The sequence below is a fragment of the Erinaceus europaeus genome, chromosome 15 (genome assembly GCF_950295315.1).
Source record: "Erinaceus europaeus chromosome 15, mEriEur2.1, whole genome shotgun sequence".
Lineage (NCBI taxonomy): Eukaryota > Metazoa > Chordata > Mammalia > Eulipotyphla > Erinaceidae > Erinaceus > Erinaceus europaeus.
The window spans coordinates 42,439,692-42,457,749 of record NC_080176.1 but is presented as its reverse complement, the minus strand read 5'-3'; the positions used below and the strand labels follow the sequence as shown (position 1 = coordinate 42,457,749).

General features: G+C 37.6%; 1 protein-coding gene across 3 annotated transcripts in view; it reads left to right on the top strand.

The window, feature by feature from the left end:
• Positions 1-18,058, top strand: part of CDH2 (cadherin 2) — a 248,652-nt gene that overhangs the window by 190,567 nt on the left and 40,027 nt on the right. For all 3 annotated transcript variants that reach the window (XM_007520069.3, XM_060173647.1, XM_060173648.1), the window contains 6 exons: positions 9,180-9,317; positions 10,016-10,201; positions 11,859-12,112; positions 12,889-13,031; positions 16,520-16,753; positions 17,035-17,268. In XM_007520069.3, coding sequence (XP_007520131.1) covers positions 9,180-9,317; positions 10,016-10,201; positions 11,859-12,112; positions 12,889-13,031; positions 16,520-16,753; positions 17,035-17,268 — 1,189 coding nt within the window. The remainder of the gene's footprint in view (positions 1-9,179; positions 9,318-10,015; positions 10,202-11,858; positions 12,113-12,888; positions 13,032-16,519; positions 16,754-17,034; positions 17,269-18,058) is intronic.

Below are 18,058 nucleotides of genomic sequence, written 5' to 3'. Positions count from 1 at the left end.
TTACTATTACTATTGCAATTAATTATATTCACAAGATAGTAGTAGTAGGCCTGTAGTCACATAATATGCTCACATTAATATTATTCACAACTCAGCTGAGCTTAAGAGTCAGATATATGTCTGTTGTATTGTAGCTATTAACTTCCAGGTATCATGATCCTTTTTTACTCCAAGATATCTGGGATTTATTTTTGCAATAGTACTTCTAATTCACTGATATTTGGAACATGTATGTCTTTTCACCTTTTGCATTCCTGCATGAAGTATAATTATAAATGCCAGTAAACTCAGCATGAATTTCATATTTTAGATGAGAACATGAGTTATTTTTCAATATTTTCTCTTGAGTGTCAGGTTATTAACATAGTATGAAAGGAGAGCGCATATACCAATTTTAATATTTGTCTTTCATTTACATTTCAATTCTGAGATAAAGAATTGAAGCTTCAATTCTGTAATATCTCTGTCACATTTAGCTAACTGTGTTATGCCCCAGAAGTCATAGAAAACTAAAGATAGGTTTAATAAAGCAAACCAGCTACATTTTAAATTTCAGAATGACTCTCTATTGTTTAGAGGATGAAAATCTGAAGTTATACCATAGATATGTTTAAGTTACATAGTTACATCTTGCAGTGGGCAGAAGTAGGTGTGTTCTACTACCCCCTGATAAAGTAGATTTGTAACTATAGAAATATCCATCTGATGCAGTATGAAAAAAAATACTTCTTGACAGTGAAATTATTAAACACAACCGAGTTACTAGGGGAAATTATGGAAAACCTTCCTTTCCTGAAAGTCATTTAACAGGAGAAAAATATGTATCTATCTTGGGATAGTTTATGGTAATTCTGCCTGAGGCTGGGGATAAATTGCTTTGACTTCTTCAGGCTTTGTGCAGGCTTGAAATTCTTTTATTTCTATTAGGATTCACAGTTTTCTTTCTGTCAAAAGTCATTTCAGTTGTCCTTATTCCAGGATATGTGACATCTCCATGTGATTGGGCTCCTAATCATTGAAATGCTCACTGAGGTTCAGCTTTTTATTTTCTTTTAATCACTTAAGTTAAAAAAAAAAGGAAGAAAGAAAAAGATAATAATTCTTCATGTTCTCCAGGTTAAAAGTCTACTCACCACATACCTGTCTTCAGTTTTTTACTTCCTCCTGACTTCGTGCTGTATTATGTGTGCTTATTCCTCATATTTTCTTCTTCACCTTGTTTTCCCCTTCTTTCTTTCTGTTCATCCCCTGCTCCTTTTAGTCCATATTCCCGATGAGCCACTCTCTCCTTTCCTAAATTTGAATAAATTCTGCCTGTTGTGGGCATCTTGACCTTCAGAGGGTTACCCTGAAACTTCACCTCCCACATCTGTAAATGAGAGTTACAATGTTGCCTACCTCATGGGAATGGTTGTAAGGACTGTGTCACATGAGGCATGAAACGTTCAGCATGAAGCATAAAGCATTCAGAAATTGGCTATCACTTTCTCTGTTGTGATTATAAATCCAGCCTCAGTATGTACGAGGTGAACACTGTCACTTTTATTCCTTTTCATGATTTTTTCTCATGGCGAAAGAATTAAAATTCCTGTTTACCAAGCCTAAAAACCCTTTCATGTGTGATTTTTACCTCTACTCTCGGAAAGACAGGTCTCTTGTTTGCTGTATCCTGATTGTTCTTTCTCTGCAGGTTCTTTCTTATAAACTTCACAGGTTTCTTCATACTCTGCAAGCATTCTGAGTACTGTCTGTGGTAAAGCATTTCTCTGCGAAGGACAGGATGGAGTCAGACCGCTCCTGACCCTCTATGGCACTGTCCCCTAAGCCTTGTTCAGTCTAGCCTCCTCATTTTCTTTGTCTCCTGTTGACGAGAAAATGATGCCTTGCTGTTCCTACAACCACATGCAATTCCTTATAAAAATTTGAAGTTTCCTTTCCTACTTTTCCCACAGTTGCTTCATATGGAGTCTTTTCTCTTATGTCTGTATATCAGGCTAATCCTCCTTCTCCGCCAGCCAGTTCTCAGTTCCTACCTAGGGCACTCACAACAGTCTGCACCCCTCTAGATATACAAAGACTATTTTACATCGATATAACCTATATTCTTGCTACCTATATCACTGAGACCACTGTGTCTCTCATCTCTTTATCTTGAACAGGAAATCTGAAGAAATGTTCGAGTTAGCATATCTTCTACTTGAGTTTAACACCAAATTCCTTTAGTGGGCAGCCTATATTCACTGCTTCCCTCTCACTCCTTTCCTCACCTTCCTGAAATCTAGAATTCTTCCTGTTTCCCCAACCATGAAGCACACATGCCAGGCATACAATAGAGCTTTCCTAGAGAAAGGAACTGATATAATGAACATTGCACAATACATATCTTTTATCTGTCACTGACCACTGTTGGTGAGCTAGCTTCCTTGCCACTTAAGCCTCCCCATCTGTAAAGTGAGGATCAAAAAATCCAACTACCACAGACTGGACGGTGGCAGCAGAGTATAGCGCACACATCAAGATGCACAAGGACCTGTGCTCAAGAGCTAGGTCCCTACCTGCAGGGCATAAGTTTCACAGCAAAGCAGTGCTGAGGGTTCCTCTCTTTCTCTCTGTTTCTCTCTTGCTTCATAATTCCTCTGTCTCAATTAAAAGCGAAAACAAAAAAGAAAAGAAAAGAAAAAGGGGGGAGGCGGGGAAATGGCCACTAGGAGCTATAGACTGTCATGCAGTAACAGAGCCCCAGTGATACTCTTGGTAGCAATTTTTAGAAAATCACCTGCCTTGGGGAGTTATTGTGAGGACTTAATGAGCTAATTGGGTAGTATTTAACACTGTGACCCAGTATGTAGATGATGCTTAATAAATGTTAATTATTCCATCATCATTATTGTTGTTGTTGTTGTTATTATTATGGTGCTTAGAAAAGTGTCAGCATATGATAAACCCTCAAAAATATTTTTAAACTACCAATTTTCAAGGTAGGTAGTACTAGCAGCTCTTTTTTTCAGATGATGGGATAGGGACTTAACTTTTGTTTTTTAATGATTTCTTTTTTAAAAATATATATTTATGGGGCCGGGTGGTGGCGCACCTGGTTGGGTGACATGTTACAGTGCGAAAGGATTGGAGTTCAAGCCCCTGGCCCCCACCTGCAGGGGGAAAGCTTTTAGAGTGGTGAAGCAGGGCTGCAGGTGTCTCTCTGTCTCCTCCTTCCCTCTCAATTTATGGCTGTTTCTATCCAATAAATGAAGATAATTAAAAAAATTAAAAATATTTATTTATGTATCCCCTTTTGTTGCCTTTGTTGTTTTATTGTTGTAGTTATTATTGATGTTGTTGTTGGATAGGACAGAGAGAAATAGAGAGAGGAGGGGAAGACAGAGAGGGAGAGAGAAAGACACACACCTGCAGACCTGTTTCATTGCTTGTAAAGCAAATCCCCTGCAGGTGGGGAGCCGGGGGCTTGTGCAGGGATCCTTACGCCGGTCCTTGGGCTTTGCGCCACCTGCTTAACCACTGCACTACCGCCCGACTCCCTGGGACTTAACTTTTAAGAATTTGAGCAGAGTCACACATTTTTAATTCCCTACAAAACTCTGATAATAATATTAATTGCCTATCTCCTAATCCAGTGTATCTAAAATAAAATTCACCATCTACCTAAAAATGTGATTCCTGATGAATCTGACATTTCCTGTGGCTGATTCCATCTTCACCTTAGTCTCCCAGGATCATGAGCTATTAGTCCCTTTCCATATGTTGCCATCAAACCACCCCCTGGTTTATTTAGTCAGAAGTTCTACTTTGCATACCGCTAAAATGCCCCTCACATGAAGGGCATAGAGTTGGCTCAGTTATAGAGCACATGTCTTGTATAAATGCTTTCTTTGGTTGAACCCTTAGCACCAAGAAGAAGGAAGATAGAGCCAAGGAAAGCATTATACATGGTAGAACTGATCTCAGTTTTCTCTCTCTCTCTGTTTAAAAAAATTTTCTTATATCACTTCTGCCAATGTTACAGTCTTAATCACTTTGCATTTGGTTCAATGATATGTTATCTAAATAAGTGGTGTCCAGCTATGGTATCCAGCATCTAATTCATTAAATGTCTGCAAAATGAATGATTGAATATCCTCATTTCTTCATTTGCTTATATCACTTTAGTTCAGTGTTTCAAAGAACAGTATATAAGATTATATGATTATATAAGTATAATCATTTTAACGAGATACACATTGTAAATCTTTCATAAGCCAGCAACTACATGTCTTTTTCTTTTATTTTTAATGAATATTTGTTTTATTTTTTAATTTATTTGTTTTATTTGATATGACAGAGAGAAAAGTAAAAGAGGAGGGTAGATAGAGAAACAGAGAGACACCTGCAGGCCTTCTTCACCTCTTCATAAGCTTGTGAAGCTTCCCCCCCCGAAGGTGGGGAGTGGGGGCTTGAACCTGGACTCTTTAATGCTAACATGGACTCAGCTGAGTGTCCCACTGCCCAGCCACAAGAGACATATTGTTTTCTTTTTCTTTTTTATTGATTTAATAATGATTGACAAGATTGTAAGATAAGAGGGGTACATTTCCACACAACTTCCACCTCTAGAACTCTGTATCCCATCCCCTCCCCTGATAGCTTTCCTATTCTTTATCTCTCTGGGAGTATGGGCCCCGGATCATTATGGAAGGGGAGCAGAAGGTGGAAGGTCTGGCTTCTGTAATTGTTTCCCAGCTGAACATGGGCATTGGCATGTGGATCCATACTCCCAGCCTGTCTCTCTCTTCCCCTAGTGGGAGACCACATGTCTTTATGGGTACTATTCTATCAAATACAGATGGCCTGAGCGCAAGAATTGCACTTACTTTCACAACTACATTTGTGATAAGTTATATTGGTTTCCATCTACTTCATTTAAAATAAATCTTTAAAAAATAATTAGATTAATGTTATCATTAAAATAAGTAGTGATTCATGGTATAGAAATATGATATTGTGGCAGATTGGGAAGATAGGATATGGACCACTTGAAAAATAGTGAACTAGTTTACTATCTGTGTATGTTTTATTGAATAAATGTTAGCTAACATTGAAAAAGAAGATGGTTTTCCTAGAAACCTGAAAAGGTTTTTGTAATGCAAGATCCAAAATTTCTTGGTCATTCATCCATCTAAGTACAAATTCAACAGAATCTAGAGCTTGCTTACTCTGTATCAGAAATTGTGCTGTATTTCAGCATGCTAACAGACACAAAGCAAGAGCCATGGGAAAGGATATGTGTTTTAGTGTTCATAGCCAGTGAGGATTGCCAGGTTGGCTGATAAGAGTCTTATAAACTGAAAACATTAAGGAACAGGGTGTTGACTCACTTGGTTGAGTGCACAAGTCACCATACAAGGACCTGGACTCAAGCCGCTAGTCCCCACCCACAGAGGAGAAGCTTCATAAGCCTTGAAACAATGTTGTAGGTGTCTCCCTTTCTCCCCCTCTCTATCTACCCCACCCCTTCTATTTCTCTGTCCTGTCAGATATAATAAAAATAAAATAAAATAAACAAGAATCATCGATAAGGAAACAGTTCTGCTTCAGGGACTTGTAGAAGTCATCCCTAAAGTGAAATTTAACTTCTGGTTTGCTAGAAGAAATATTTTAATGCAAATATTACTCATTGTAATGCAGTATTTATCATTTGGACTTAGAAGAAACATAGAACGGGATTTATTTCTTGACAATACCGCTATTGGCATAGTTTATCAGAATTTTTAAGATATTTCATTTATTTATTGGACAGAGACAGAAATTGAGAGGAGGGGAGAGAGGAAGAAAGATAGCTGCAGTAATACTTCACTATTTGCAAAGTTTTCCCCCCTGTAGGTGGGAACCAGATCCTTGAGCATTGTGACACATGCACTCAGCCAGGTGCACCACCACCTGGCTCTGGATCAGAAACAAAGTTTGTATCAGGGTTCTGTACTACATATCCTAAGGTGTTAGTAGCACCTCTCTCTGGACTATACCCATAAAAACAAACTGGGGTAATCAGAAATGTTTCAACATATGTACAGCATTCTCTGGAGAGTAATATCATCCTTTAAAAAAAGCATTCTTAGTGTAGGCAGAGAAAAGCACATTTGATTGACATTTGAAAATGAAAACCAAAAGCTGGAGGTGTGGCATAAATGAATGAAGATGGCAGGTAGCTTCCTTAGATGGGAGAGTTACAGAGAGAGAGAGAGTTAGAGTTCAGCCAGGAAGCAGGTGAGTACATTCTATCTAAAAACACAATGTGAGGAAATGTTTTTGAGCATAGTCCCCTCGGCCACATGTGGGACTATGAAAGTGAGAGATTTAATTCTTAATGTAATCTAATTGTCACTAAAAATCAAATGCCCAGTGATTACTTTAAGAGAGAAGGCTCAACACCTGATTATGTCACAAATAGGTAGAACTTAGGAAACAAGAACAAAGAGAGAAAACAGAAAGTAAAAGTTAGAATGGGTTTGGTATATTGCACCACAGCAAAGAACTCTGGGGAAGGAGGGGTAGGGTGGGAGCAAGGGCTGAGAGGGTAGGGGTTTGGTGTCCTGGTACATGATGGTAGAAAATGACCTAAGGTTTTGCATTGCATAGTGAAGTGAGATATACCCATCTATAAATAACTTTACTGTGAACCACTAACACCCCAAAATGTAAGAGTAAGTTACCAACAGGATGCCAGAAAGTAGAGATTGACTTTTTCCTGTCAATATATACTTTTAAGAAGAGATGTTTTACTTCAGAAAAATACCGTTTTTGTCACTAACTTAAAAGAACAGTCAACAAAAGGTAGCTTGAAGAAATAGAAACTTTTTAAAAAATATTTTATTCATTTTTTAAAATATTTATTTTATTTATTTATTCCCTTTTGTTGCCCTTGTTGTTTTATTGTTGTAGTTATTGTTGTTGTCGTTGTTGGATAGGACAGAGAGAAATGGAGAGAAGAGGGGAAGACAGAGAGGAGGAGAGAAAGATAGACACCTGCAGACCTGCTTCACCGCCTGTGAAGCGACTCCCCTGCAGGTGGGGAGCCGGGGTTCGAACCGGGATCCTTATGCCGGTCCTTGTGCTTTGCGCCACCTGCGCTTAACCCGCTGCACTACAGCCCAACTCCCAGAAATAGAAACTTTTAAGTGGTCACTAGTTATTCTAATATTTCAGCTCAGTAGAAACTGTATGAGACTGACGTGCTGCCTACTGCACTGAAGCAACTGACGAAACTGTATGTTTATATAGTTTTCTTTTTTTTGCCAAATAGACATTAACAAATAATTATAGTTTTTTATATAATATCTATTATGGTTGGCATTAATTTGTTTTATTTATTGCTATTTTTTATTGTCATCCATAAAATTGCATCTTGGTGGCTGCATGAGGAATCCACTACTCCTGGTGGCCATTATTTTCGTTTGTTGATAAAAAGAAATAGAAAGAGGGAAGAAATAGAGAGAGGGAGGGAGAAAAAGAAACACCTGAAGCACCGCTTCTCTACTTGTGAAGCTTCTCCCCTGCAATCCAGAACTGAGATCTTGAACCCAGCTTCTTGTACATGCTGATGTGTCCAAGTGTGCCACTGCCTTGTCCCCCCTATTATAATTTTTTTTGAAAGACACTCCTTTGTTTCTTTTGTGGGAACTCTTTCTGTTTCCGAAAATAGCTAACAAGAGTGATAATTCAAAATCATAACAATTTTTTGTCTTCATAATTTTCAGCTGGAACACTGAACTGAATGTCCTACAAAATCCTCTCACTATCATGAGAGCATTAAGTTACAGTGACAGTCGTGATTGGGAAAGAAAATCATTGAGGCATACTTTAGCCTACACAAGCATTTTAGTGAGGTTTTGTGGGTTAAGGGGGAAAAAATGATTCAACCAGTACTATTTTTTGCTTATGTTTTTTTCCAGGAAAAAAATGTGGCACTTTCTCTTTTAGGAAGATAAGAAAGAAAAATAAATAAATAAATAAATTAGCTGCTAGAGATAGGCATTTGGGTGGACAGAAACATAAAATTGAATGTGTGAGGTTCGGTTTCTCCTCCCACTCCCTTCTCTTTCTTGCCCTTCCTACTAACAACTAAATCAAAAGCTGCAATTTGTGTCTGTTTTATCCAACTTCAGAAATCCCTTAAGAGTAGCCATTCATAATGTTAGCTATATTTAGAATCAGGGAAAACTGCACTTTGCAGTGACAGTTTGTTTTTATATGAAGAAGTGAATTTTGCTGTTCAGAATGCTTTAACATTTATGAAAATGTCCTGTACTTTTTTCCCAGTCTATTTCAAACTCCACAGAGATTTCAAATAATTTTAAATAAAATGCTTGTTTTCCTAATATCTTATTCCCAACTTGAGATTTGTCTGAGATTCATCAAAGCTTAATTTGACACCTCTTTAAAAAACTCAATATGAAATTTAAAAACAGTTTTGTCTATTCTATAACAATATATGTATGTGTGTAAAAATACCCATATCAGTTACTGCTCTGTGCTTGAAACAGATTGACTCTATACACAGATAGCAATCTATTCAGTATGCAACTATTAAATAGTTGTGTCCCAGGGGAAAAAAAGGATGTAATATAAGCCTTTTAGTGGGCTCTGACTATATTTAAGTATATATTTTTTCTAGCAGTTATAAATTGTGTGTATGTTGGAACTTAGAAGATGTATCAGCCTTATAGTAATATAATGATCATTTAAAAGGATATATATATATATATATATATATATATATATATGCTTTCATCTCCCTCTCAAGAGCCTCTGTTGCTTTGGTATTCTAGGTATAAATGAACATTTTAAGTAAACACAAATTAAATGACTGGAATGTTTGATCACAGTGTTGTGTGATTTGGAAAAAGGAATAGGTTGGAGCCAGATGGAAGTTTCAGCTTAGCTGTGAATTTCACACATCTGCAATGTGTTCCTTCTCATGAGGAGAGGTGAATATATACAGTTAAATCTCTCTAGACTAGAACCAGACCTGTGCTTCACAAGTTAAAGTAAATGTCACTTGGGAAATTACAAGTACTGTTAATCAGAATGAATGATGCTGTGTTCTCCTTTGTAATAAAGAGCCATTTACAGACTTATTGTTAAGTCTTCTTATAGTTTCATTTAAGTTGTTATCTTTGTCTTCTTAGAAAGTGCAGCAGTATACATTAATAATTCAAGCTACAGACATGGAAGGCAACCCAACATATGGCCTTTCAAACACAGCCACGGCTGTCATCACGGTGACAGACGTCAATGACAACCCTCCAGAGTTTACTGCCATGACAGTAAGTACAGACTGTCTGTCACTCATGCAACTTTAGGTCTGAGGCCCATTTCTGAGGGGTTTTATTGTGAGTAATGGTTGCATGAAATACAGCTGGAAACTGCTTAACCTAAATGTAGGGTGGCTACTGACCAAGGCATTTCCTGTCACCAGGGTTTTAAAAAAAGCACCCAAGTAATTTGCTTCTGATAGTAATCAAATTCACTGATAATGTTGTTAGATTTTTCTGCTTGGAAGAAATGCCCTAAAAGGACTTGTTTATGTAGTAACATATATATCCATATAGAAATATGAACAAAATATATAAATTGGATAATAAATATGTTCAAGAACATGAATTACATGACCAATGTATGCTAACGTTGCCCGTACATAATTATTATCTGTTGAGTGAAATTATTTCCTCAGAGAAGTCTTTTCCTCCAACCTCTTATTAATCACCTGGAGACTCAATTAATGCTAATTTTAATATTAATGAAACTATAATGTAATTTGGGGAAAAGTGGCTGCTGAAAATGTTATAGTATTTTTAAAGTTGAACATAAATGCTGTGATTATACCTGCATTATTGATCTCCTCGTTTAGTGCAGATAATAAAGTTTTAATGGGGCTGTAAAATCAAGGCAGTGTGATCATCAAGGCATGCTGTCCTTCAGTGGTCCACAGTGCTTTTGTGACTGAGGTCTGTCTTCATTGTAGTTCTACGGTGAAGTCCCTGAAAACAGAGTCGATGTCATAGTAGCTAACCTCACTGTCACAGATAAGGATCAGCCCCATACACCAGCCTGGAATGCAGTATACAGAATCAGCGGTGGGGATCCCACAGGGCGGTTTGCCATCCAGACAGACCCAAACAGCAATGATGGCTTAGTTACCGTAGTAAAAGTAAGTACAATTCCTGCCATTGATTTGGGCAGCCTTTCTGCAGTGACTGAATATGACCATGACCCCTCAGTTTGTGTTTATATCATAGATCACTTTCTTTCTAACATCTGTAAATTTGTAATAATATATTTGTTTCACTGATTTTTTTGACAATCAGTGTTGACTCCTCAAAAGCTAAGGGCCAAAAGAAAAATAGATGCAGTAATTTCAAGTGGTATGCGTAATTATGTCTTTAAAATGAACACCTCTTCCCTTTAGCCACCTAGTGAAGAGATTTTGCTTTCCTCCTATTTCAACACTCCTAATTTGTAAGTGAAACTAGATATTTGCCTTAGATAGATGAGTGCACTGAAGTGTCAGTTGTAAAGAAGTGTTTGTGTGGGGGTGGGGGGTGGAAGTGTAATATGACACTCTGTCCCAATAGGTGTGTGCTGGAAATTCTCTGGCAAAAACAGCACAGTGACTAAGAACACCTGCTCAGAGCACAGCCATCTGTGTTCAGGCATCAGCCCTGACTTTGGTAGGGTGTGACCATAGCAAGTTGTTGAACTTCCAGTAGGCCTGAAGTTCCTCCTAGAAAAAGTGGGGCTGACATCAGCACTCGAGTCATGATGTTGTTCTGAAGGATAAATTTATTGAACACTAAAAAACTAATAACAGCCACACTCCGCTTTGCATCAGTAAGTGTTAGGTCAGTACCTAATAATTTTACTCAGAAGAGGGCTGGCAATAGAGCTCACTTGGACAGTGTTGTGTTCTTGCTTTGTCATGAGCTTAACCCAGGTTTGAGTCTAGCCTATTTAACACCCAAGGAAGCTTCATGGTTTTGTGTCTTTCTCTCTGCCCCTCTATCTTCCTATCTGAAAAAGTTGACCTAGTACAGTGAAGCTCCAGTGACTACAAAAACAACAACAACAAAAAATTTAAATCATTCCAAAGAATTCTTGCTTCCTGGTCTTATTATTTGTGTTCAAAAATGAACTGTTTTTCAGACTAATCATATATAATTTAATCAATGCAATTAGTGTAATAGTAATATGCCTTATTTTTTAACCAAAATATTTGAATTACCTAAAATCTATAGATATATTTTATTTTTATTATTCATTATTATTTTTTAAATTATCACCAGTGTTATTGTAGGGGGCTCTGTGCCAGCACTGAGAATCCACTGTGCCTGGTGGCAATTTTTCTTTCTTTTTTTCTTTCTAATTTTTATTAGATAGGACAGAGAGCAATTGAGAGGAGGGGGAGGTAGAGAGGGCAACAGAAAGACGCCTGCAGAGCTGCTTCACCACATGTGAAGCAGACCCCCTTCAGTTGGAGGACAGGGATCCGAACTAGATCCTTGAGCTTGGGAATATGTGTGCTTAACCAGGTGCATCACTGCCCGACCTCTAAAATACCTTCTATGAATAGACTGAATTGTGATAAATATTTCATTCATTGGCCCTGCTAATGCGTGTGTGTGTGTGTGTGTGTGTGTGTGTGTGTGTGTGTGTGTGTGTGTGTATGTGTGTTGAAATTTGAGAGGAACTTAGGATGTACTGAATCAAAAATTGATGTTTTGGAAATAGGATGGATAGAAGAATAAACTAAAGAATTCGCATATAAGCTCTTGTAAAAACATGGTCTTTTGTTTGTTTGTTTCCCTCAGCCAATCGACTTTGAAACAAACAGGATGTTTATCCTTACTGTTGCTGCAGAGAATCAAGTGCCATTAGCGAAGGGTATTCAACACCCACCTCAGTCAACTGCAACGGTGTCTGTTACAGTTATTGATGTGAATGAAAACCCCTATTTTGCACCAAATCCCAAGATTATTCGCCAGGAAGAAGGCCTTCATTCTGGTACCATGTTAACAACTTTCACTGCTCAGGACCCAGACAGATATATGCAGCAAAATATTAGGTATGTAATGCCACTCTTGAGGTTCTTCAAGTTTATCCATGTTCTGTACTGTGCACGAGATTCACTCCCATTTAGTGAAATTGTCTCCTTGGAAGTGAAAGTACTTACTAAAGATGAAGTCTGTGAAGTAGGCAATGTAGTAGTGGACCTCCTTGTGTTTTATTTGAAGAATGTTTTATTAAAAGAATAATTGTATTTGCCATGTTCTGTTCCTTCCTTTTCTTAATATTTATTTATAATTTAGCCCCTGCTTTTATATCAAATATAACAAAAAATTAAACTGTTAGTAGGAAATTCAAAAGCTTGTAACATTGATCTCCACACATCAGAAATGTGAAAAAAAATGTAAAAGTTTTAGGTATGTTTTGTAATGGAAAAATCGAACTTTCATGATTTCTGTTAAGTTTTGTCCATCAGAGCTAGTGCTTTTTTAGAAGGTAGATTGGAACTAGAGTATTTGAATCTTTCCTAATTGTGGAGCTAGATAAGACTTTAATACAAGATCCATCAAGTCCACGAAAATCTACAGAAGTGAGACTGGATTCCTGATTTTTCCCATCAGACATTTAGCTGGTATTTTCAGTTAGACTATCTGCATATGTCTCCCAAAGTCCCTGCAACAGGAGCACTTTTCCATGGTAAAGATTTATTTCCATCAATGATCTACAAAAGTACAACTTAATGAGTCAGTTGCATTTGGAATTAAGATTGTAAAATGTGGTTTCTCTCTTTAAACTGCATATAAAAATTAAACTGAATGCATTTTTATTTTGTAGATACACAAAATTATCTGATCCTGCCAACTGGTTAAAAATAGATCCTGTGAATGGGCAAATAACAACAATTGCTGTTTTGGACAGAGAATCACCAAATGTGAAAAACAATATATATAACGCTACTTTCCTTGCTTCTGACAATGGTACGTAATTAAATACTTTCACTGTGTTATCCCTGTGTGATGCTAAACAGTAGAGCCTCATCATGAGTGCATCATCAGGAAATGAGGTTTTCTATGAAACTCAATTATCTAGAAAACTGACCTTTATTCTTCTAAAGCACCAACTCCTAGTTTCCATTTCCCCTGGCTAAATATGACAAACTTCCCTCCCTTCTGCTATGAATATTCCCACAGCTCCTGTTACCTCCACAGTAGCTTCTTTCTTGTGAGTATAAGCCTATATGATTTGTATACCCTGCTCTACATTGATGCCTTACTACTACAGGTTGAATGGGTTTATCAATGATTCCAGGCACTGTTTTCTTTTTTTGGTTTGCCTTTGTGTGTTTAATTATTTCTTCTAATCATCTGTTTACTACCATCAGTTTGTCTCTTTCCAGGGCATTTATTTACTTTTTATTTACATTTAGTCTGACACAGACTAGGAAACTTGTATCTTATTCTGTGAACTAAAATAAGCAAGTGCTGGAACCAGATGGTAGCACACCCGGTTGAGTGCACGCATTACTGTGTGTAAGGCCCTGGGTTCTAGGGTTCTAGCCCTTGTTCCCCATCTGCAGGGCTGGTTGCTTCACAAGCAGTGAAGCAGGTCTGCAGGTTTCTGTCTATCTTTCTTGCTCCCTCTCTGTCTCCCCCACCCCTCTCAATTTCTCTCTGTCTTATCTAATAAAAATAGAACCAGAAAAAGAAAAAAAAAGAAAAAAAGCCTCCCAGGAGCATTGATTCCTTGGCACAGGCACTGATCCCCAGTGATTACCCTGATTGGGGGGGGGGGGGGGGACGGGGGGGAGCTCTATTGTGTTAGCTTGGGAACATGTTGATTAATTAACACCTTTATTTTATTATTTTTTTTTCTGGTTCTCCTGGAATCTTAATGGTTGAAATGAATTGTTGCTGCCTTAGTGGTGGTGGTGGTGGGTTTGTATTAAGCAGGGTTTATGTAAGTCAGGCAGCAGACTTGCTGTTTCCCTACTATGTATAGGACATGTATTTGAGGTTAAGCTCTGAAATTTTTGAAATTACTTAATTTTTGAAAGCTTTGAAATTACTGACCTCCTGAATCCAAACTTATGCTGTACTGGTGTCTAGCCAGAGAGTTGGAAATAATGTTTAAAACAGTTCATGTGTGAAAAAGAGATGATGATATCTGTCAGGGGTAGATAGCATAATGGTTATGCAAAGAGACTGTCAGGCCTGAGGCTCCAAAGTCCCAGGTTCAGTCTTCAGTACCATCATAAGCCCGAGCTGAGCAGTGCTCTGATAAGGGGAAAAATATATATATATGATGGTAGAAGTATCTAGCTCACAATGTATTGGGGAAAGTAAAGTAATTTGTCCAGATAAAGCTTTTAAAACCATGCCTAGCATAATCTAAGCACTCAAGTTTAAAATAGTTTCAGCGTTAGCCTATGACTATTAGCATCTAATAAAAATAGCAGATTTTAACTTAGTGGTCAGGATGTGCAGTCTGAAAATTGTTGCTTATCAACACTTTTGATAAGAACAATTTCAATGAATCTTTCCAAATCCAGTAAAATAAGATTCAATGAGATAATCATCTACAGTAAATGTGTCTGGTGACAGGGCCAAAGCAATATTTCATATCCTTTCTAAGCATTGCTGTTTGAATATTCTGAGCTGAACTTAGGCTGGAAGTGACCTCTGCCATTGCACATCAGAATACAGCACTAGCATCTATGTTTTTACTCTCTCACCATCTGTAAGTCATAGTGTTTCTTTACAGTGGAACTTATGGACATATCAAACATCGTTATGTTGAGATTTCAAGAGCTATAAAATCCTATGTGTATATATATAACTGTTGGTTGAGAGTTACAACCAGATTTGGCCTTCATCTATTTGGATTATTTTTTCACTGAAAGGATGTTTGAAGTGAGAGGGAAGTGAAAGGTTAAATTCATGGAACTATGATGTGTTGCAGATGTATTTGATTTTAAATCACAGGCTGGTTTGGAACATGGGTCTTCTTACTCTTAGAGCTCTTGTACTTTGAATCTGCTAATTTTCAGATTCTAGTTGTTATAAAACTCAGATATTAAATATGACCTGTGCATTAAAGCTCCTCAAACTATGTACTGTTGTGTTTGTGACAGAATTAGAATTGTGATAACATATTCGCACACCCCTGCACCATAACTCTGCTCAGAAACATCTGCATCCAATCCACTCCTTAAAAAGGGTCACGCATATTTCTCCTTGTTTCCTCCTTAGCCTTGGTGTATGTGTGTACATTCCTAATTGCAAGTCCTTGAGCAAGTCACTTAAACCACTGAACCTTAATGTGCAACCTTATTTAGAAAATCTGTGTCTCTGTGCATTCACATAACTTAAATTATACAAATAAATTACACAATATAGTGTTCATAGAACATTATTGTGTGTGTGTGTGTGCGCGTGTGCGTGTGCATGTGTGTTCCTTACTGAAACACTGCTCAACTTTAGCCTATGGTATTGCTGGGGATTGAACCTGGGACCATGGAGTTGCAGCAGGCACGAAAATCTGTTGGCATAACCATAATTATTTCTCCCCTAATTATTTATAATATAGAGGCTAAATCACCAGACACTTATTTATTGAAACTTGGTTTCCTCGTTTGTTTAAACTGTTCTCCTCTGTTGAAACCTGTTTTCTTTGTAATTACAAAGGAATACTATACTACAGTGACATTAACGTATTATATTAAAGTAACATATAAAATGGCCTAGTGCTTTCTCATGGGTGTATTTGGTTGATCAATGAAAAGTATTTCTTGCTCCATGGCATCCTTTGTCCAGATAAACTCTGTGGTCTAAATGACGTATCTAAAAGTTGCTTCAATATTTATTTTCTTTTTTCTTTAATATTCTTTATTTATATTAATGTTTTAAAGATATCCCTATGTTCTTTCATGCACAGTTTTTAGCTCTCTGGCAGGGATAGACAGCCTAACAACCACAAAGAGACTCTAATGCCTAAGGCTCCAAAGTGCCAGGTTCAATCCCCCACACCACTGAAATCTAGAGTTGAGCAGTGCTCTGGGGGAAAAAAAAAGATTTAGCTCTCCATCAAAAATGTAGGGTATAAAAGATTGTGAGCCTGGTGTTCTGCTTCTGTTACATTCCCCACAGTGCAGGGGAAGCAGAGTGTAGACAGGTTACAGAGTGTAGTGGACAGCAAAGGCAGGGAAAGCACAGAATGGTACTACTCGCAGGGACATGCATTGTCACCACAAGAGCTCCCACACAGGACTGGTAGTAGCTCAAGGTCATCTCAGAAAGAAAGCAGTAAGGAGCCTTATTCTGAAAACAGCCTGCCTGGATGCTGTAGCAATCAGGTTTTCCCAAAATTACACTGTGATAAGGACAAGAAGCCTTGAGGATTTCACTGTAATTGTGGCTTGCAGAAGAGTATTATTCAGCATGGGTTTGTGATTTTTCTCCTTTTTAAGGAATTCCTCCTATGAGTGGAACAGGAACACTGCAGATCTATTTACTTGATATTAATGACAATGCCCCTCAAGTGTTACCTCAAGAGGCAGAGACTTGTGAAACTCCAGACCCCAATTCAATTAACATCACAGCACTTGATTATGACATTGATCCAAATGCTGGACCATTTGCTTTTGATCTTCCTTTGTCTCCAGTGACTATTAAGAGAAATTGGACCATCACTCGGCTTAATGGTAAGAACAGGGTAATTATTTGAATATAGGTGCAGTTGAGAGGTTTTGAAGCTTAGTATGAAAAGTTAATTTTAGGTGCTTTATAGTTTCCTCATTAAGCATATTTTAAAAGCTACTTAAAGTTTAAATAAGATATCAAAAGTCTGGAACACCTTAATAGGTTTCAAACTTCAGCATAGTTCTAATTCTTTTTAAATAGTATATTAAGAAGTAAATATACTCAAGAAAATACTCTTCTTTTAAATCACATTACTTATTAAGTGTCAAATTGTATTTTTCAGGTGATTTTGCTCAGCTTAATTTAAAGATAAAATTCCTCGAGGCTGGGATATATGAGGTCCCAATCATAATCACAGATTCGGGTAATCCTCCCAAATCAAATATTTCCATCCTTCGAGTAAAGGTTTGCCAGTGTGACTCCAATGGAGATTGCACAGACGTGGACAGAATTGTGGGTGCAGGGCTTGGCACAGGTGCCATCATCGCCATCCTGCTCTGCATCATCATCCTGCTAAGTAAGTCCTTTGACCTCTCAGTTTTCCATTATTTTCTCTTTTAAGATGTTTGATAAAGTCAGTTGTCCGATGCCTGTTTAAATATTCTAAGAACTCTCTCTCTGGCCTCTAAGCATTTTCCTATGGGCTACCAAGTTGGCTCTAGAAAGAGAAAGCCTCTGAGCATTGTTGCAGGATTTACACATTTGCAGCCAACCCAGCTGAGTATATGCCTCTTCTCTGAACTATTGTCATTGCTGATCCTGGGAGCCTGGGGAGGTTGTAGCAAACTCTTTGAATGGAAAAAATGTGACAGTCTTAATCTTGAACACTTACGATTTGAGTATGAGTTTATGGCACGTAATGGATAATTTTGGAAAATGAGTGTATTGTTTTCCTTCACCTTCTGACATATTAAGCCTAGTCAGTCAGCAACCTGTTCCAGTCATTCAAGGATCCAGGTATTTGTTTCTGAAGGACTGCATAAAATAGTGCAAAATTGTACTTCATACAGCACATTTGATAATAGAAATGATTACACAGCTCAATAAATTATCTGTCTTCAGAGCAAGCCTGGATTGAGGAATTGCTCCTTTTTAAAATGCTTTGCAATCTCTAGTTCAATGGAATGCAAGAAATTAACCACTGGAAACTACTTTCGGAACCACTTCTAAACATGCAGGTTAAAAGAATAAATTGCCTAGGCCCTGTGTTTTATTGTTGAATAGCAGCAGGACTTAGTTTATTGTACAATCATGTTATGCACCAATCACTTTCTTGAAAATGTTGGCCATTTCTTTTATGCTTTCTC